Source organism: Channa argus, chromosome 22 (genome assembly GCF_033026475.1).
Source record: "Channa argus isolate prfri chromosome 22, Channa argus male v1.0, whole genome shotgun sequence".
Taxonomy (NCBI): Eukaryota; Metazoa; Chordata; class Actinopteri; order Anabantiformes; family Channidae; genus Channa; species Channa argus.
Window position 1 is genome coordinate 1448990 of NC_090218.1, and position 22130 is coordinate 1471119.

Genomic DNA, 22130 nt, shown 5'->3' on the forward strand with positions numbered 1-22130 from the left:
ACTGCTACAATAAAAACACTAAGACCATTATATAAGTATATGAAATTTGTTCTAGCTTGCTTTGGGAATGAGGTAGCTCAGTTTTTCAGTCTTAAAGGAATTCTACATGCCCTTGCAATTTTTAACATCATAAAATTATTTTTTATTAACATGCTGCACATTATTAACAATGGCTGCACATTACAATCTTTTTTTGAAAAACTGTCACGAAATCAAGCATTTTAGTCTGCAACAATCAGGAAAACGCCAGAAATCCTGGAAGGACGGATTTCTGCTAGAGGTTGTTAGTTCAATTAATCGACAGATGATGAAATTAAAGTCAGTGTTCCTGACTCAATTCATTATTAAATCAGGAAGTCACATTTCTCACCACATCCACCTCTATCTTCTCAGAGATGAAAGATGGTAACAGTGAACAACATTTCTTAAACACATATTTTACTTCCAGACTCTTTATTTGGTTTTTGTTTTTTTGTTTTTTTTTTTTTGTTTTTTTGTCCTTTCCGCTTGTCCCGTAAGTTCAGGGTCCCCACAGCGAATCATTGTCCGCATGTTGATTTGGCACAGTTTTTACGCCGGATGCCCTTCCTGACGCAACCCTCCCCAATTTTTTCTGACCCTTTGGTCCATGGATGACTGCCTTACCAACTGAGCTACAGCCGCCCCTATGATATTGAGGACATTATGAGTAAATGAGCTCATTCAGTCAAAACAACGTATTTACTATAAAAATTCAGCACATTGATCAAAGCATGTACAAGAGCACAAGGATCTAATGCTTTTACTGTGAAAACAAAATAAGAATGGGAACATAAAAGTGCTGTCTGTCACCACATGAACAAACTGCATCTTCACTGTAATGCACAAGGTGTATATGCATACTGGTTTCTCATGAATTTACAATGCACTGATTTACCAACACTTTATACAAACTGTTTCCTGTTAGCAGACCAAGTTTAAAAAGGAAGGGGACAAGGTCTTTGTGTTTCCCTCTGCAATGAACACTCCTTTTTTGGAATTCCTCACTGGTTTCTCAAGTCCTGTTTTGTCCTGACCTATACTGTCATTGACCCCATTCACAATGGCTTCTTCAGTCAGGGAAAGTTGGCAAGGGGGCCCAGTTATTTCAACCAGGGTGGTCTTTTGTTTCTCACCCATCCTGAAAGGGTGTGGCCTCCCTGGTGAATGTGTGAAGTTCTCTTAACCTTAATAAATGGGCCTCCACCTCTATTGTGAGAAGGATTCTCCATATGAACATGTCCATATCCACACCCATCTTAGTATGTCACATTAATTTCTGACCTCCTAATCTTCTGTTGTCACCAGATTTTTATCGCATCTGCTTATCTCTGTGTGGGGAACAGATCAGGTCTAAAGCAAACATGTTTAGGTACATACTGTAGTTACCTGAAGAAACAACATGATTATTATAAGTTGCTATGCAGAGGATTTAATCTAATACGAAGAATTTGAGAACCAAAGAGCACAATGTGTGATTAATAGTTTTATCAGAAGTCAGTCAACCAATTTAATATCTTCTCTGTGAATCTATAAATCACATTTGTTTGTTTTACAGTTCAATCCAACTTTATTTAAAAAATGTTACATTTTATATAATGTTCTAAACTCTAAAAAGTCCAATGCCTTGATAATGAGTGAACTGTAGATTTTATGATGCTGGTAAAACACATATAACTGTATTTTATCACCTACCTAAAAATCTTTCAAATTTTTACCTGCACATGATTATACAAGTCGATTTCTTTGCTTATGTTTATTGTAAACCACAGGACCACAAACACATCCAGTCTGCTTTTTCAATACACAATGATCAGAAGCTTGAAACATGCTTAAACTATCACCTTGAACAACTTGCTCAATTTGTTCTTTATTATTAATTTTTGTTGCACAGTAGCTGTATTGTTCTTCAGTTGAGGGCAGGGAACATCTTTATAATTGACCGACAGTGGGTATTGCTTTTGAGGGGCATGTCAATGTACAAGAATTGTCTGAACAGCAACACTGGCAAACAAATGCAAACAAGGACCTTATTTGCAGGTTGATTTCTATAGTTAGCTGAAAAGAAGTTAAACCTGTCTGAAAAACAAGAAATCTCTTGTTATGTTTTGCAGTAATGCAAAGCACTTGATTTTAAGGCAGTGAATAAAACATGCAAAACAACTGAAATGACCCATTTAAGCTATTATTTACAAGCAGTACTTCTTTATGTGTGTTTGCTCAACGTGAATGTGTGCTTCATATGTGTACACACTCTTGTTGATCCCTGTTTTGGTCCAGTTATTCTTGAAAGCAGTCAGGTCACATGTCTCCTAATGGCCAAGAGAAGAGTCAGAGTTTCTCCATCCTCGCTGAGTGGCCTTTTAGAGAACAGAAGGTGGATTGTATCAGGGGAGGATTTAAACACTGCTCAGGCTCATGGGTTGTTGATGATTTGCCTGGGCCGTCCATAGCCCGTCATGCCAGCTTGAGATGCTCCTTTATTTGTTCCCATTTGCAGGCCAATGACATTTCTGCCTTCACTCAGCTGTTCCTCTGAGAAGCCTCTCCTGTTCTCTTGGGACTTCCTGCACACACATAAACACACAACTCTCAGCGCACAATGTCTTTCCTCTGCACTTAACTCAAAAGTCCTTTGTTTTACCAAAGTTCCAAACACTAGTTTATATGTGAGGAGAAATGCTTATACTCACTTAGGGAACCAGCTGGGGTCTCCTCTGTAACTCCCATCATCCTTTGTGACTGCCAAACTACCCAGAGCCAGCAGGGTCCTCTGAACAGCAGCCAGGTCTTTCCCTGAAGACATGCAACAATCTCAAATGAATAAAGCCCACAACAAATACAGGGAAGTGACAGTAATCTTTACCACTAAATACGACTTCATTTCCTCCTTTATACTGAGATAAATCTGAATAGCAACACAGTTGTAGGGTTGTAGATTAGTTTTACTAGTTGGCTTGCCTTCAAAGAGGTCTACAGTCTGAAACATGTCAGTCTTGGTGATTCCATAGTTTTCTGCAGCTTTGAGGAACAAGGAGATTTGCTCCATTTGCTTAAATGCCATGCTGGAGCTCTTGACATTCTTGATCGGCTTGTTGGTTCTATACAGACTGTTGATGAGTTCACTCAGAACCTGGAGACAAACAGTAGATTCATTTAAAAATACTGAACATGATACAAACTAGAATGGTCCATCTATATAGACATTTACTTTCAAGCAAACCTAACACTCACACATCCATCCTTGAGCCAATTTTGGAAGCCAGTCTTGCCAGATCCAGGCCGGCCAACTCCAGAGCCACACTGAGCGATAATCCACTCCACCAGCTTTTCCTCCAGCTCTGGATCATACTTCTTATCGATCTTACTCTGAACCTCGCGGCTCAGACCATAGGAAGGACCTTTGTTTGCCATGTTGATTCTGTTGGGAGGGAAAGTTTAACATGTAAATAGTCAAACAGCTTTGCAAACTTTACTCCTTGGAGTTGTATTGTCTGCTTTTCAATATGGATATTTAATAATTGTAACAACATTCACTTTAAAATCCCTGCCCTGCTCACACCCTACAACTGGCCCTTAATCAGAACAAATAGGATTTTAGTCACTCCCTTCCTGATACGTGCATGTGTGCAATAATGTGTTTCTGTTTATTTTTGTTTTTGTGAGATCTCACACAGCTAATTAATCAAAGCTACAATATGCAACTTTTGTAAATCACATTAGCTTTAGCACGAGGCTCAAAAGCAATCTATTCAGGTTGCCAAGTATTGATGCAGTGTCAAAGGCTGTTGCTTTTCATGCATACATGTAAGTTACCCTTTTGCGTTGGCATACAATGCACCAGGTTTAATGTTCTTTGATTGGCTAGAACCACTACCAGTGCAGTTCTGTGAGTCTGTTGGAAAGAAAACACCTCTCCAGCATAGTATAGTTTCAATACTACTTTCATATCTATATGTTAAATATGCAGCTATAACCAGTCCCTAGTTATGTTAGTTAGTATAAATACTGGAAACAGGAGGGTACAGATAGACATTTTACAGTCCATCGGAAAGACAATAATTATATTTTTACTCAATAATATACTGTGCACAATTTCTGCATTATTTTGCATTTCTTCTTTGGAAATTAGAAACACTAAATGTCTTGAGAATTTGCAGCCTGTGTGTAAGTAATTGTAGTGGCTTATCACACCTATTAATGCAGTATGAGCTTCCTGTTAGTTTCAGCTAAACAGCCCCACTCCCTGCATCCTGTTTGCTCATTCAGCTGTCACTTCCTTCCTTTCTCCATGACAAAGGACAACACACTCATCACTATGGAAACAGACTTCGTTGAGCCTGTTAAATCATTAAAGTATGACACTTAAGTGTTTACCCCATGCTAGAGTTTAGCATTGGGCTTTTACAGATCTGAGTCACAGAGTTACACGTTTTCAGTTATATTTCTAGGAAGGCAGATATCATATAGAGATGTTTATAACTGATATGAGTGGTGTCCTGTTTTCTCTTTATTTCACCCATAGTCCCATTTGCACATAGTTGGGCTTGGGTATAAATATGTTCTGCGTGTGTATATGGAAGCTGCACATTTTGCACTGTAAAGAAACTGGAGATCTGTAGGATTGCATGTGCATTTATATGAATCTGTGTTTTATCAGCTGTGATAAACCAGAAAACTTTATTTTTGTTAGCAAACTGAGTTTAATATGCACCATAAAGTGCAATGGTCTCTTGCAGGCAGAAAGCCACACCTATTACACCCTTTGCAAAATAGAGACTTGTCAGTCTTACATAATATGTGTTGAGAGTTTGACAAAACATAATTGTGTCCAACAGCTCCACACTGGAATCGTAGCTCCCACAGATCACACTTGTGTCTCTCTTTGTTGTGTGAGGTTGCCGTGGTTTTGTTGGCATGTGGTGAAGAAGCATTTTCCTGTCTGCTGAATTAGTCCAAAACCAAAGGGGTAAACTAATTATCTAAACATCCAAACTCTTGAACAGTCTCTTTCTTATTTCGGCTGTCATGTCTTGGCACGCCCCAGACAACATCCAGCAGTTGGAAACATCAGGACTTATCTTTGCATGCTGTGAATGATGAAAGGTGATGAAGTCAGAGTCTAGTCTTGCAGATCAACACTCTAACCTGCACTGTCAGTCTGCACTTTGCAGTGTGCTCAAGCATGTCTTTGCATTTTACAAGTCAACTGGGAGTGGCGTAGTTGTTCTTGGGAACAGCTTGTAATCACAGAGTTATAGCTACAACCCCCACAAACCAGGATGTGTGGTACTGAGGTTATTGAGGTGATTTCTATAAATGGTAGATGAGAAGAAAGAATAAAGAAAGACTTCATTCCTCAAAAGTACTCTGTTAGTTCAGGTTTCTTTTTAAATCAATATACTTAATTATGTTATTAAATAACATTTAATTAGTTTGGTCTGTCCTGGGATTCAAAACAAGTTTGAATATAGATAATTAGGTTTTTGTTCTACAGTTTTCATGAATAAACCTTAATGGTAAATGGTCTGCACTTATATAGCGCTTTTCTACCTATTGGCACTCACAGCGCTTTACACTGCTTCTTATTTACCCATTCACACTCACAATCACACACACATTCATACACCGATGGGGGAGCTGCTATGCAGCTGGCCAACACTCACCAGGAGCAACTAAGTTGGGGTTCAGTGTCTTGCTCAAGGACACTTCGACATGTGACCGAAGGAGCCGGGGATTGAACCAACAGCTGTGAGATTGGTGGACAACCGCTCTACCTTCCTGCGCCACAGTCGCCCTTAGCTTTGTGCTTCGTTGACTTTTTTTTAATTCATACACTATTAGCTTTCTGGATTTTAGATCTTATGAAACTTACAAGATGAATGTATACACTGACATGTCTTGTATAAATAGTCAATAATTCAATAGTAGTTGATGAACGAAATACTGCATTATGATTACTGATTTGATAAATTAAAATTCTGTAACCTTACAGCTCGGATGTGCCATTTGAGGGTTAAGTGCCTTACTTCTGCAGCTCCAGTTCTTATTGTTATACTTGTTAGTTAATTCCCCGCCCAAATTCTTAAACTTTTCTATCATAGTACTTTCAGTCATCCCTTACACTCTGTTCCAATCCTCTCTGACTATTGCAACAGAGCTGCATGCAACCGTGCTCCAACTGCATCATAAGTAAATACTTCTGAGTCAGTTTAACACATCTATTGTTAACATATTATTGTTTGATCAGTGACTCATTTAGTTGTGCAATAAGGCTAAAAGGTTGTTCTGAAATCTATGTGATGTGAATAAAATTGATCTAAAGGGATGAAGTTCACAAGATTATTTTATGAAAGAGCACATGATCATGTTTCCCTTTACCTTGAACAGTCTGCTGAACCAAACTGCTATTTTTTGGTTTTATTTTACCTGATCACGGCAGAAAGGAAAGCAGCCCAGCAAACTCAACTAGTGTCACAGAAGTTATTTCATGGTCCACAGCCCTCGTTTGCATATAAAACTCTACCACACTCCATAAATGTGATGACATATGTAACAGACACATACAGAGTGTAACTGCCATATCCTGAACTGCCCATGTTGCCTTTAGAGCATACACATGTTTTAATGGACAGTAGTGGCTACAAACTTTAACATTCCCCAAAGATCTGACGCTTAAAGTTTAACATAAATGTATGAGAAATGTATGAGCTGAGAACAACAGTAGGTAAGAAAGAGGATTTTATAACTAAAGAATCTACAGACTAGTGCGTCATTCAAAACACATGTAATCACCACAGAAGGAACTTAACGTTAAGTGTGCATTTTGCCTCAGTGTGTGAATAACCAACATGAGCAACACGAAAGAACACACAGAGCTAGGGTGGAGTGTGTTATACAATATACTTCTTTTTTATGTTTTCTTTACAGTGTTAGCCACAAACTTAAAATGGTTCAGCTGCCAAAGAGAAACCAGGAAACTGAGATTGAGGGTGAGGCAAAGACAGAAGTGCTTACTTACTTTGTGTAGAAGCTTATAGATGAGCACCTGTGGGTTTGGGCTTGTGTCGCTGTGTTCACGCTCTTCTTCCTTATAACACAGAGCAGAGTGCGCTGAAAAAGACTGCCAGAATAAATACGGCAAGCAGCCCTGTCTGAAATATATGACTTCACCACATTCAGCAGAAAGAGGGAGAAAAGAGAGAAACGCCTACAAGTCTTCCTATTTCACACCATGACCCGCCCCTTTGCTCTTTCTCTGTTTCTTCACTCAAAGTGTAATTCCTTATTTAGGAGAAGTATGGGAAGAGGAAAAAAGGCATGTGACTGGACAAATTGGTGTGGTCATGAAAGGAATTCTCCAAATTTCTCTCTCTACCTCCAAAGAACAAGATGTGATTAAGCAAAAAGGAGAGAGGGATGATGAAAATCCTCAAGTACGGTGACGTTTGAGGGAGCTAGGAAGGGAGTGATTAGAGAGCAGTGTAGCACATGTGGGAGATTGTTTAATGCCTGGATTCAAACTATTGATGTTTGTGATCTATCAAATCTGTCTGAAACAGAAACTTGCAGCAGGCAGCTGCGGAATTTAAATCCGTATTCTCTGTTGAGTTTCATGTCAAGGCACAATAAAGAGGAAGGAAAAGCTAAGATCTGAAAATGTAAATCCTAACACAAGTGGTTCCTGGCTTTGGGTATACTTTGAGTATTGCAGACGTATTCTATGGTGACTTCTATGACAAAAAGGAGAGACACTCCCTCCAAGGCATTTGAACCATGTCGACAGAAGCAAGTCCAGACCTGCAGGGGCTTGGAGATAACAATTACATCAGACGTGATAACACTGTGATGAGTTGGCAGTGTGTGAAGTCATCGACTGAGCCCCCAGGTCATGAAACCAAAGGTGATAAAAGAGGCTGAGACACATTCATGCATTTTGTTATTTTTTGTGTCAACCACTGGATATTGAATCACTGGGTATCTACAGGGTTAACTTGTATGTGGTTTTGTTGCAGTAGTGTATTTCCGCTTTCCTGCACACTAATGCCTTATTTGCTTGAAAGTTCAGTAGCAAAAGTCAAAAGCTGCCAAAATTGATTTTAGTTTCATAATCAAATTTTTCATCTTCAAAAGGTGATAATATGAGGACATACACACTAACCAGTTTAAACTATAGACCTTGAAGAGCATCAATGTGTGTCATGTAGTCAGAACTGAAACTAAACTGATTTCACTGATGAGACTACAACCTTTACTGACACAAACACACCTTAAACAGCAAAAACAATACATTAGCGCTAAATTTGGTTAGGCAGTAAATAAAACTGATTGTGCATTAAAATGTTGTGGTTTTGCTTCACTTTTACAAATTTTTATGTGTAAACACATTTATATTGTTGAGATGGTTGTTTTTTCCTGCTTGTACAAATGACCTACCTCCAGGGTTTCTCCCTCTCTCTTCATCCCTTTTGTAGGAGCCATTTTCAGTTCTTTCTGTATATTGTAAGTTCTGTATCTCTGACCACTTGTTTATTTAATTAATCATTTAGTTAATGATTTGTGTGCAGGGTTGATTGCTGGTCATGGAGAGACAAACTTTTTGACCATGTCGGAGAAGCAACAGCACGTTGTAAGAAATGTGGAAAATTTGTGCATTGTGAAAATATAAGTCTTGTCTTAAATATTGTACACTGTGACACTGGCTAATGATATCAATTAAACTGAAATTTAATCGACTATCGACTATATTTTGACTCAGTGGTTCCATGACCTGTGAATGTGTTTTCTGTCAATGTGTCCATTGTGTTCTTCATGTTCCATTCATTATTTCAGGTGTGGGAGGTGAACACCAGCATGAAGATGAGGGACACTGAGTTTGAAGACAGACAGCTGCTTAACTTAGCAGAGACCATTCCATTCCTCATCAGTTTTAGTGAGTCACATTGGCACATTTATCATCAGTTTGTGTGCTGAGGTTATAGTGTATCTGTTCTCTTCTGAAGTTTTTGAAAACTAACTTTCATTGATTGTAAACTAAAGATATCCCAAGATTATCAGCCAGGCTCAGAAGTTTGCCAGGAGCCTGACAGAACAGCAACAGGAGGCTCCCAGCTCCAAACTGCTGGGCCCAGTGGAGGCGGTGATGGAGGTAGTTTCAAAGGTTCTGCAGCTTTTCTGTTTGCCTCCTCCAAAAACCTGTTTCAACGTGTCCTCCAAGCAGCTCAGTAATAGGGCTGTTGGAGCTACAAAAGCCATTCAGGACCGGGTCACTACTGCTCTGTCCACCACGCTCCTTCAGGTCCCCTTCTCCTGCTCCATCAGAGACGAGATCTCGCTCCTGTCTCTCCAGGAAAAGGTTGGACGGTTTTGCTCAAGAGGCTCAATAGGCTGCCTATTTCCTATCTGTCCCCTGTCATCAATTGACCTCACTGACTTGCCTTGGCCCCAAAAGCCTCCGTTGTTTTGCCTGTACTTTATGGTCAGTTTTCAAGTAAATGTGCCTCTGATCTTAAGCTACCTATGTACCTGACTTCTGTTTCCTCCAGGTTCTTCGATTTGTTCCTACAGTCCAGAGAAATGCATATTTGGTTAATTGGTGACTCTAAATTCCCCATAGGTGTAAAGGTGAATGTATTGTCTGTCTGTGTATGTCTCTCCAGCCCCCCACGACCCTGAACAGCCGGCTAATGAATGGATGAATAAAATGGTTCCTTGTCTTAAGTCAGTTAATGCTGCCCCCTACCGGATCACACTGAAATGCAAGAATGCCTCCTCACCTTATTTACTATGTTGTGATTTGTCTTAATGTGGGATAGGAAATTCACATCACAGGGAATAACTCTCATTTAGTTAGTTAAAAGAATGTCTTAATTTGAGACTGGTCATGTGTTCCTTATACAGATATTAGATAAACTAATAAATTAGATAAACTGTTTTATTTATGTTTGTAGAAAATTAACCCATAGTGCATAAACAACATAACATAACAGATACAACATAAAATGACTGCTTATACATGTACACATATCCCTAATAATTTAATACTAGTGACAATTATACAACGCTCAGAATAAGGCCATTCTGCAAAGTGAATACATTTACTTTTCATATTCTGTTGCTTGGTACTTTGTTGACTGATAACATGAATTGTTAATCTGAGTACTTCTTCTACGATTTTTAAAGGTCTAAAACAATTTGGTGACCCGTTCACAAGGTGGGTGCACTATCCTATAAACAGTACAAGTTGAATTAAATAAAGAAATTATATTTTCTACATGGACAGATTGTGAGTAGAGTGGTGTTACTGCTCAGGTTCAACTAAATGACAACTTACTTTGTGTTTGTAGGAACATGAGAAACATCCAGCAAACCTGTAAATGATGTAAATTCAGGTATATGTGAAATTCCACATGTGAGTGAGTTCGAACGAGGGGCAAAACACATTTCACGTGTCTTTGTTTCACTGTGAGAATTATCTTAAGCTAAAGTGAAGCCAATTCCTCCTTTCTGACTTTTTTTTAACCCTGGCATCATGGTTTCTTTCCCTGCATAATAACTGAAATAAGTTATTCTATGTTAAGCAAGCAAAGTTGTCAGTGGGATTTTGCTCAATGGAAGGAAATTTGCTGTATTATACTCGTTGTCCTCTAGCGTCAACCTTGTCCTAGGAACAGATTTAACAGCTGTACTTTATTTCAGGACGACCCACTGCTGGGTGTTGATGCCCGGCTGAGAGCTGCTAATTGAAAACGTGCTGCCTGGTGGACACAACCTGATGTCATCAAATCCTAAAATGTGAAGCTGTTGAAAAAAACAAAAAAGGAAATCAACAGAGAAAAATAAATCAGCAACAGCAGTGACTGTCACAGAAGAGCACACCAATTTGTTGTTGTTTTAAGCCTCAGAAGGAATAATGCAGCTATTTTGAGTGTGAAAATGAAAGTAATATCTAATGTTTCATGAAATCTGTCCCAGTGGACTCTCTTTGGTCAATAAATAAATAAGATTTTAGCATGTTGTCTTTTTAGCCTGACACAGCACAGAACATTTTCAGAGACTAGAGCCCTTTATAGTTTTCAGCTATGCCAGCAGCTGTATGCACATCAGGCTCTTTGTCAGTCGCTGGACATTCCAAATGGTCGGACAGATTGTTTGTCAACCACTGAAATGTCTAGACTGAAAGACTGAGAAAAACAGTCCAACACCAAGACCTTTTGGTTCAGTGTCTTGCACAAGGACACACTGATATGTGGACCGGAGGAGCCAGGGATTAAACTGCCAGCTTTGTGATTAATAGACAACCCGCTTAACATCTTCCATATACAGTATTACATAGCTGTTCCTCAACAAAAATCTCTATCTAATTATGATTTTCTATTGCTGTGCTGTGAAGATTATTTTTTACAACACCATATGTGGACAATGTGATTTGTGCAACAAAGCAACTTTGGCTTTGTCTTTAAGCTTACAATGACATAATGCTGATATTAATAAACATGTGCATGTTGTTTGTTGTAGTTGAAGCATCACCTGCATTTGTCAAGATAATAAATCGTTCAGTTTTCATTTTTGGCTGTAAGCCAATAATACACTTAATCTTTAAACCTGCGGTACTGTATTCCCATTATTTCATGTATTAGTCCTGATTATATTAGCTTATTTCTGTAATGACTTTGGTGACCAAATCCCAGATTGAAACTTAATGTTATTGTGACTGTATGTCAGAACTGGATCTCTGTGTACAAAGTGGTCAGTTATTATGATTAGTTCAGCTTCTGTCTTGTTTAAAATGTAAAGCATACAGTGTGCATTCCTGCTATAATTTGAGTGCCAGGCAGTGGATAAGCAACCAGCAGAACAAATGATAAGGACATGCTCTTGCACAGTGTCTAGAGTTCACACTAACAATATACTGTATAAAAAAAGACAACATTTTGAATTGTTTCGCAGGATAGCTCCTTTCTCTAGACATTTCATGCACGCAACTCCAGATCAGTGAGCTGTGGGAGGTGTAATAATGAGATATGTGGATGGATAAAGAAGTCTAGATTAAGGCTGCAGGTGGTCTGACTGTGCCTGAAGCTCTCGGACAAATTATCAGCATTCACAGCAGGCAAAACCTGTTTATTAATAAAATGTATTCCACTTTCAGTGTGTGAGTCTGTGCCAGGTGGCCACTTAAAAGGCATTTTCTCTTCTTGAAGTGTGCGTGAAAAACAATCCGAACAGCTCATACAGTAGAAAATAATATTGTAATATCTGAGTGGTGAGGTGACTGATATAGGTATGCTCCTAAATGCAGAGAAGAAACAGTGTTAACACACTTGTTTTTAAATGAGAGATGTAGTGTGTAATTTAGTCCTCTTGAAGGCGCTGTCTTTCAGTTTGACGGCAAAACAATAAACAAGTGTTTCCCTCTTTTGACACTGAGCCTCTAAACTGTACCTTCTAAATGTCCATATAAATCTCCTGCTCACCAGCCCTCAACCCCCACCCTTTGTAATGCTATAAGATGGTGATCAGCTACACAGAACAAAAAGGTCAGCTTCTGCAAGGGAAATGCAAGGTGGAGATTTGTGTTTGTCATTTACAAAACTAATTATAAACTGAATTGGTTTTATTCCAGGCCAAATTAAATGTTCCCTATCCCAGAAATGTGACTGCACAGGTTTGGTAAATGTCACATTTTGAAGAACCTCTGCATCATCTGCTATTCTGCTGCTTGACTTTATTGCAAACACTGATTGAGCCTAACTACGTGCTATCTGCTGCAATTACTTTATAAGGTTAGATTTCCACTTAATTTATGTGACCTCTGTTTATTGATTCAGGGAGCAGAGATGCATGGGTGGGTGGTAGAGAGAGAGTGTGTGAGTTAAGTGAGTCAAGGGTCCATTGCCAGCTCTGTATAAGAAATTGATGCCGACATCTCATTTGCTCAGGTAGAGAAGCCTCACTCTTAAATAAGTCTCTAGAAGAAAACAGCAATATACTGGGACCAAGGTAGGATCATGTACAAGTATAACTGTTCTACTTCCTGTATTTAGTGTCAAAAATAGAAACAAGAGAGAAAATCTGACTCAACTGACCAATGGCTTCTTGCATCATCAGTATTTTATGAAAGGTCATGATGTGATGCTAAAGTACTGGTACAAAAACTCAACAGAGGTGGAGTTAATTGATACAGTGGCCAGTTTAGGCTCCGGTGGAGAATTGGTGATCTTAAGCATGACAGACATGTAAAGTACTTCTACTTGTAAGATGTGTGTGCATCTCTATCCTTTTAAATCTGTGAAATCCTACACTACAGCTTTTGTTTGGGGGGGTCAGCCTGAAGAAATAATCACATGAGAAGCCAGAACAGTTATGATTGAATTTGTAAGCCTAATGGCTTAGAAGCTTTAAATACTCACACAATATACATTTTAAATGCTCCATATACATCATCAAGGATTATAAACCAGGGAGAGTGGAGGGATGGATCATTGGAGTTAATGAGGAGATAATGAAAGCTGGTGAATGCTTAAAAGTATCAGTTTTTGTCAGTTATTACTTAGACAAAGACACAGAGATGCTTTGTAGTGAGAGAAAAAGGAGGAATACAGGCCATACAGTTTTTCTTTAGCACTGAAAGAAAAGACAGTATTGCAATGAATGTTTTATTATAGTGAGACCTGGAAAAGCAGAGAACAAAGTTACACAAAGGAGGACAGAGAAGGTCACAGGAAAGCAGGAGGGCAAAATAAAATGTGGAAGTAGCAGTGGAACGAGAAAGCAATGAGTCAGGTGGAGGAGGAGAGGAGCAGATGGAGACACATAGAGAGGAAGGGCAGAGAGAATGTGCCAAGCAGGGGCATCACAAAAGGAGACCAAGTCACTTGTAGAAGCAGAATGGAGACTGACAGAAGTTGATGGTCCAAGACATTAAGAGGGTACAAGGGGAGCAGGCTCCAGAGGAACAGGCCAACTCCAATTTCATCTTTATGAATGAGTGAAGAGGCAGACAGGGAGCCATCCGAGGAACACAGGAGAGGAGTAATGAAATGATTCTTCTGACTGTGCTGTCTTACCACTGGGCTAATAATAAATCAGCTGTGAAGAGTGGGTCACACAGCAGATGAAAATTTGATGAGGAGGCAACAGTGAATGTCTGTAAACTGTGAGTCAATGTCAATTACATTAATTACAGAGGAAAATGATACATGTCTACATATTTAGATATTGGATCTATTTACGGTAGTAACAACAACAGATAAAGGGCTTGTCGAGGTTTACAATGATCTACATTTACAGTAAAATATAACTGGTGATCATGGTCGTGATACATCAGTTCAGTAGCAGTTCAGTGTACAGCAAAATAAAATCTACAAAATAGAAATCTATAGGGTGCTTCAAAGTGACTCTTCCAGCTCATAACTTGGTTAATTATATTCCATAATACACTACAGTAACATTATTAGAGTTGAAGCGTGTACAGCTCATCGGGTGGGTTGCTGCATCTTACCCGTTCCATAATCCATGGACAACACACATTGGCCTTTTTTTTAAAAAGAGTACACAGCAGGTTATGTCTCTAGGCATCTTGTTAAATTAAGTTCATGCTCCAGTTTTGTGTTTGTGGTCTAGGATTTTAGTACTCTGTATAAAATTCACAATTCATAACCCTGCAGCACCACTAACAATGAGGCAAACCACTCAATTACATGCTTTGATTCATGAGAAAGCAGTGAGCATTAACTGCTTCATTTTACCATTTTGTTATATGTAATGGACCATACTGAAGTCACAAATTTGCTTCAGGGTGCTGAATGGCAGCTCTGTTCATACTGATGAACAAAGCATATAAAAACGCCTGCAAATCTCTTCTTGTTGGCAGTGCAGTCGGTCTCTCGCTGTATCCAGAGAACTACCAGTACAGTACACAGTCAACATTTATGGCTCAAGGGGGAGAGATAGGGCAACCAGTAATAAAAGTGCTTCTCTAATTGTGTGAAATGTAAAATAAACTCTACTGCATTAGATTATTTTACTTTGGCTTAGCAATTTATGACTCTTTCAGTTCTGCACTGAGAGTAGAATTTACATACCTTTAGAAAAGTGTTGTGAATGCTGAAATTCACTTTAAAAGCCTTTCCTGTGTTAACTGGTGATCTAATGGTGATACTGTACTATATTACAGATGTGAATTTTGAACTCTTATAGTTCTGTCCAGTCATCCGTTTGTTTTTACACTAAATTGTACTTGTGAGTCATCGTTATGACTGCAGATATCTTTAGCAGGTAATTATCGCACTAACGTGTTATTTGGCTCATACTTCTGCTGCAGCTGTGGTGCTACAGATTGCACCAGAGCCCAGTGAGTTTCTAATTTTCACCATGAATAAGTCTATAGCTGAGCGTGCTCTGTAGGTTGCCTTGCTGGTAAAATGGCAGGTAAGATGATGCAGTGCTGTTTCTGCTCTTCATTACTATAGTTTCTGTCATGCTTAACATCATTACTGCCCTCCTGTCACCACAGCAACTGATGTGGCTACATCCTCAGCAAAGCTTTTGTTCAGTGTGCGTGTGTCTGTGTGTGTCTTCAATGCTTGCTGATGTGAATATATATGATGTGAATACATATTACATACAGAAGACAGTCAATCACAGTTATCTCCATGTCAATAAGAACAAAGTGTGGCCTTTCAGTGAATGAATCACTGCAACATTTATGACTTTTCATCCTGTCAGACAATCAACTTTAGTAACACAACTTACCCTTGTTCCACGTCTCTCTAGTCCCATTATGCCCAGTCCCATTATTATTATTTTTTTTGACTGAAGGTTTTAATAATACTAAAAGGTTTGTACCTCCCTGTTCTCTCCCTCAGTAACCTCACTCATTACTGAAATGATCTGGTCCACGCTATAACTTATAAGTCATGTTGAACCTGCGAAACTTCACTATATCAGAAATGTCTACTGAGAAAAATGTTACTCCTTCATCCCTAATTATAGATGTTGTCAGGGTTAAGGAGCAAACCACAAATTCTTGCATATCCCGTAATAATACTACACTGACTTTTGTCAAGATTTTATATGATGGAAGTAAATAGAGTTAATCTCATGAATTTCTCATTAATGTATTTATTTCAAGTAATAGTACACATGCCCTTTTTCGGTGATGAAAGGTAAAGAAATACATTTACTGATAATGTTAGAGATATTAACTATTTCCATTTTCCATTTTAAAGTTTCTGTTCCACTGCATTTTTTGTATGAAATGTTATAATTTTCATACTTTATTTTCATTTACTAGTTATAAGTAATTTTGTAAAAACAACAAAAACAATTGTTATTTTTATAGGTTAATAGTATGTGAAGTAGATAAATGTAATGTAGCTGTGCAGGAAACAGCTTAAACTGTAAAAGGTTTTTTGCTCATTAATGCTTCAATATTATTACACTAACAAAATGAATTATAATATTTTAGAAATATCTTTCTACATTTTCTTTAGGTAGGAGTTTGAATGTGGGTCATCTACTCGTGATTATTTTCTTCAGATTGTGTAGATTATTTTACATTTATATCACAGCATCCTGAAAAACTCAACGGTCATTTGTTTGTTAAACACGGCTCAGCCAAAATCACTGTTGCATAATAATTTATTCACATATTGTTTTCACATACTATATATTATTATTATTGCTGCAGTTCAGGAGCCTCTCGGTGTTTCACTTTCAATATTCCCACGATTGAATTCTATGTTCATATCTCTATATATTTCATCTTCATGCATGCTGGGTATACATTTCACAGGAGCGGGATGCAAATAAATTAAACAGACTCTTTCTAAGTACATGTCGAAATCTATTCATTCTATTAATGCTTCAGTAACATGCCTTTTTCAATGTCCATGGGGAGAAAACACTTTGAAACATTTGTTCTCCATTATAGGGTGAAGGCTTAACAAACAGCACATTAATAATACATATTGTTAAAGCTGGCAATCTATGATTAATCTTTATTTCCACCCACTCCTGTTCCCCCATCCAAGTGAACAAAACTCTATACAGCATAGGGAGAAGGCTAAGTGTAGTTCATTATTACATTTCATCTATGTACAGTAACTGTGAAATATGGCACCAAATCTGCTTGTGAAAAAGCTTGAGGTTACATGGTAATATATTTGTGACTACAATACCTTTTTGTTTTTTCATTGAAAAAATCTTTATGCAACTTCATTCATACCCTTTGGACAGCAGACACACTTACAAGTCAAAGTGGAAACACATACGTATTTCAGTGGGTGCTGAGAGTAAACAGTGTGCACTGCAGTGCATAACACAGTGTTTAAAGTAAATCTAACTCATCTTCAATGATTCACGAGACTCACTTTGAGAAATGTTCACTGGCAAAGTCAGTCTGTGCTCTGACTGGCCCATAATGCAACAACGGATATGACGAATAGTGACCATTTTTAAGAAACAACCTTGCTGTTGATTTTGTGTCTTATACTTTGTGTAAGTTTCTTAGAATGTGTCTAGAAAGGTGCTTGGTTTTCTGTTGAGTGACTTATCTCAAAGATTATGGACAATGAAAAACAATTACCTTTCTCTCAGTAGCTCAGACTAGCATAGCATTCCATTTCTTTACTTAAAGTCTTGCTTTAAGACACACGTATGCATGCACACGCTTAAGCTCTTGCACATACACACATAATTGAAAATTGAGGGGATTATTTCTGACCTACAGCAAAGGCAAATATTGAAAAAAATCTGATAATTCCACCTCATACTATTTTTACAATATTTTAATATTAATAGTCATTGTTCTGTTTTATCAGTTGGGTTCTTTAAAGGCACCTGTGTCACCTAGGCAGAGCAGAACTCTCCATCGTGTAAGCTTCAGGTGTGAGCTTTGTTAAATCAACACAGTTGCCTTTTCAGGAAAGTGATGCTTCTCTTTTTAAGTGTCCAAGTCTCTTCTTTGTGAATTGATGCTTCATCGTGACTAGGCAGAGTCTGTATGTGCTCCTGAATAATAATGGAGTGGTGAATGTTTTGCCGTAATGTTCGGGGGTCTTTGGCCAGGGATAATCTCGACCCTGAAGCCCCCAGGCAGAGAAGCCTCTGTCAGACGTAGGCTGACTCACTAGACTGGGTCCTGCCCAAGTTGGGGGCCTGGGACAGGTGTGAAACATCCTTCTTGCGCACCTCACAGATAGACTTCCTCCGGGCCTGCACCCCTCGGATGGCTGTCTTTATCTTCCTCCAGCCAAGGTGGTTGAGCTCGGCCAGGTTGAGCAGCACACATATGCCACTGACTGCAAACATGAAAACCAAGAACACTGTCTTTTCTGTGGGACGAGACACATAACACTCTACCTCCTTCACACATGGGTAGCGATCACACTCGAACATCCCTGGCACATTGAAGCCATACAGGAAATACTGGCCTGCCAAGAAGCCAATCTCCAGTGCGTTGCGGAACACCACCTGAATGACATAGAAACGGGAGATGCCTTCTTGCCGTCGCACTTTAGAACTTTTGTGAGTTTGAGGAAGTCCCCGCGGTCCATTAGGGATCTCCTTTACCTCCAGGCAGTCATGGTCCTCCTTACTGCTTTCAGGGTGCACCAGGATGCCATTAATGTTGCGAGAGTGGAGCTTGCGAGCATGATGGTCATGATGGCGACCGTGGTGACCGTGACCATGGTGATCCATATGAGGATGCAGGAGGGAGTAGCTTCGGTCTCGTGCTTTGGCAGACTGGTGAACAGAATATGTGATGAAGCACAAGCTGGGTGTGCACACCAAGATGATCTGAAAGACCCAGTAGCGGATGTGTGAGATGGGAAAGGCCTTGTCATAACAAGCCTGGTTGCAGCCAGGCTGCATTGTATTACAGATGAACATGATTTGCTCATCTTCATAAACCTTTTCTCCCACTATTCCTACTATTAGGATACGGAAAATCACCACCACAGTCAGCAGGATCCTACAGAGAGACAGCAGGAGAAGGAAAGAGTGGGATGGGAAGGGGGTGAAAACAAGAAAGACAGTGTAAGTTAATGTGGAGGAAATGCACACAGGTTCAGGAAATATTTGGGTATGATCCTGACTATGTAATGATTGTGACTCTACAGTAATTGGTGATGAGATTGTTTTAGTAGTAGAATAACAATACTTAATACCTTAAAACCATTTCAGAGCAACAGACAAAAAAAGTTCTCCTTTGTTTTGTTTGCACGCCAATGCTATAGCAAACAATGTAGGATTGTGGAGTTGCATTTTACAAAACATTCACATTTGAACTCACTGATAACAAGAGGTCATAACAGGTTTCAAAAACTGAAGGTGATTTCGCGTTCTTCTTGCAATAAAAACTCACATTCAGTGACATCAACATGTGACTCAAAATACATGCTAAAAACACTGACTGATTTATGCATTCACTGATTTAAGAGTTTTAAATAACTGCTAAACTGTTTATTGTTATAGAATAGTTCTATAGTAGTAAATATAGTAGTATGGTTCCACAGGAGAGGAGCTTGATATCTAAAGCTTTGCCTCCCATTCTTCCGTTGGAAATTCTGGGAACATAATCAAAGTGGTTTCAATTCTACTGGGATTATATGGTACTATGAGGTGTTATATATATTGGGCCTTGACCGTTCAGAGCTTTATATGTAAGAAGCAGGGTATTAAATTCTATTCTAGATTTTATGGGAAGCCAATGTAGAGAAGCTAGTGAAGGTGAAATATGATCTCTCTTGCTAATTCCAGTCAGCACTCTTGCTGCAGCATTTTGGATTAATTGCAGGCTTTTTAGCGAGTTACTGGGACATCCTGAAAGTAGGGAATTACAGTAGTCCAACCTAGAAGTAACAAATTAATGGACTAGCTTTTGGCATTACTCTGAGACAGGATGCTCCTAATTTTGGTAATATTTGGGAGGAGGCTGGTATAGAGATTTGTTTTACATGTGAGATAAAGGACAAATCCTGGTCAAAAATAACTTCAAGGTTCCTTGCAGTAGTACTGGAGGTCAGAGTCATATAGAGTAGTGATATGGTTGGACAGCATATTTCTGAGATTTCTGGCCCAAATACTTTGACTTCAGTTTTGTTTGAGTTTACGTAGAAGTAGGAAATTATTGGACATCCAGGCCTTTATGTCTTGTAGCCATGCTTGAAATTTGATCAATTGATTGTTTTCATCTGGTTCCATAGATAGATATAGCTGGGTATTATCACCGTGGCAATGAAGTTTATGGAGTTTTTTCTAATAATGTTGCCTAAATGAGACATAAATAAAGTAAGAAGTATTGGTCCTAACACAGAGTCTTGTGGAACTCCATAACTAACTTGTGTGCATGGAGGATTAGTCAAAAACAAAAAATGATTTTTATCAGTGCTGTTTCTGTACTATGATGAACTCTAACTCCTGACTGAAAGTCTTCAAATTATTCATGTACAGGTGCTCACAAATTGCTTTGCAACTACTTTTTCAGGGATTCTAGAAATAAAGGGGAGATTGGATATTGGTCTGTAATTAGCTAAAACACCTGGGTCAAGACAGGTTTTTTTTTAGTAGTTTAATTACAGCTATCTTATCTGCCTGTGGTACATAGTGTGTTTCTAAAGATAGATTGATGATAGCTAATACAAACATATCTATTAAGGGTAAAGCTTCCTTGAGCAGTCCAGTTAGAATAGGGTCTCGCGGACAGGTTGATAGGTGAGATAAGGTGATGATTTGTTGAAGTTGGCGAGATCTATGGGTAAAAGCAGTCTAAGAGGGATCTGGGCCTTATTGAGGATTCTAGCAGTGTTGTACATGACGCTCTATCTGTAATATTTGGGGAGAGGATCTGGTGAATTCTTTCTCTAATAGATACAATTTTATTCATAAAGAAAGTCATGAACTCATTGCTGCTCTAAGTTAAGGAAATACTAACCTCAAAAGAACTATGGCTCTTAGTCAGCCTGGCTACAGTGCTGAAAAGAAACCAGGATGTAGTGTCGATCTTACTCGTATCTGATGGTCCAACAAGTACTTCACTCCAGAGATAATTGCATGAGGAACATTGAACATTTATTGTATTTGTTTCTCAACCTAGTTGATAACGAACTAATTGTACATACAAGTCTATGAATAGTAATCTCACAAACACATTCACAAAGTTTCATCAAACAAGTTTCTCAAAGTATGGAACTTGTTACACAGAACTTGTTAAGAAAGCGTGTGCCCCCGCAGCTACACAATGAACCTTTCACTTCTACCTTATTGCGTTCGACACCACCTTGTAGTCAATTCCTTTGCTCCAGTTACCATCTCTCTTGTACAACCTCGTCTGTTCATTTCAATAGCTTAGCCGAACTGAACTCTCTTGTTGCAAAATCCTTGCTATCTGTTGTTTACTTGACAACTGTACAACAATAAACTACAAAGGCACACTATAAAGGCAATCATCAAAGCCATATGATGTTACTAATGACATCATCAGTACGCCTATACCTCTTAATCCAATTAACCTTAATACCCAACATAAACAAACAACAGAGGAAACCCTGGTTGGCTCATACACAGGGTTTGTCCTTGTTTTTTAAACTGTTAGGGGAACGCCATTTCCTTTCTAACTTTCGTGTTGCCTGCTTTAAGTAGTGTGTTTGTGAGGTATACCATAGAGATCACCTCTTCTGGTTTACAGCCTTCTTTTTTAGAGGGGCATCAGTATCGAGTATTGTACGTAGTCAGGCTGCACAATTATCAACAAGATAATCAACTTGTACAGGAGTAAAGTTAAGGTGGCTACTCTCCACTGTATTGACACGTGGTGAAGCAAATGATGAAAGAATAATTTCTTTAAATTCGGTCCCAACATTTTCATTTAAGCACCTGCTAAACTGAAATTTTTTTCTGACTGCTGTATAATCGACTCATTATTGTAAATTCAAATGATATTAGAAAATTGTCAGACCAAAGAGAATTATGAGGAAATACTGTTTCAGTGCCATGTAAGGTCTAGGGTGTGACTAAAACAATTAGTGGGCTTATTTACATGTTAGGAAAAAACAATTGAATCTTATAATGAATTAAATGCAGTGTTGAGGCAGTCACTGTCAGCA

At 38.6% G+C, this 22130-nt stretch overlaps 1 protein-coding gene across 1 annotated transcript in view; it reads right to left on the reverse strand.

Moving 5' to 3' along the window:
• Positions 1-1489: 1489 nt before the first annotated feature.
• LOC137108179 (gap junction delta-2 protein-like) overlaps positions 1490-22130 on the reverse strand; it is a 34120-nt gene continuing 13479 nt past the window's right edge. The window contains exons 3-8 of the mRNA XM_067492539.1: positions 18139-18997; positions 7040-7245; positions 3253-3439; positions 2980-3151; positions 2712-2814; positions 1490-2585 (exon numbers count right to left, since the gene is read on the reverse strand). Of these exons, the coding sequence (XP_067348640.1) occupies positions 2435-2585; positions 2712-2814; positions 2980-3151; positions 3253-3439; positions 7040-7245; positions 18139-18997 (1678 nt within the window). The 3' untranslated portion in view covers positions 1490-2434. The remainder of the gene's footprint in view (positions 2586-2711; positions 2815-2979; positions 3152-3252; positions 3440-7039; positions 7246-18138; positions 18998-22130) is intronic.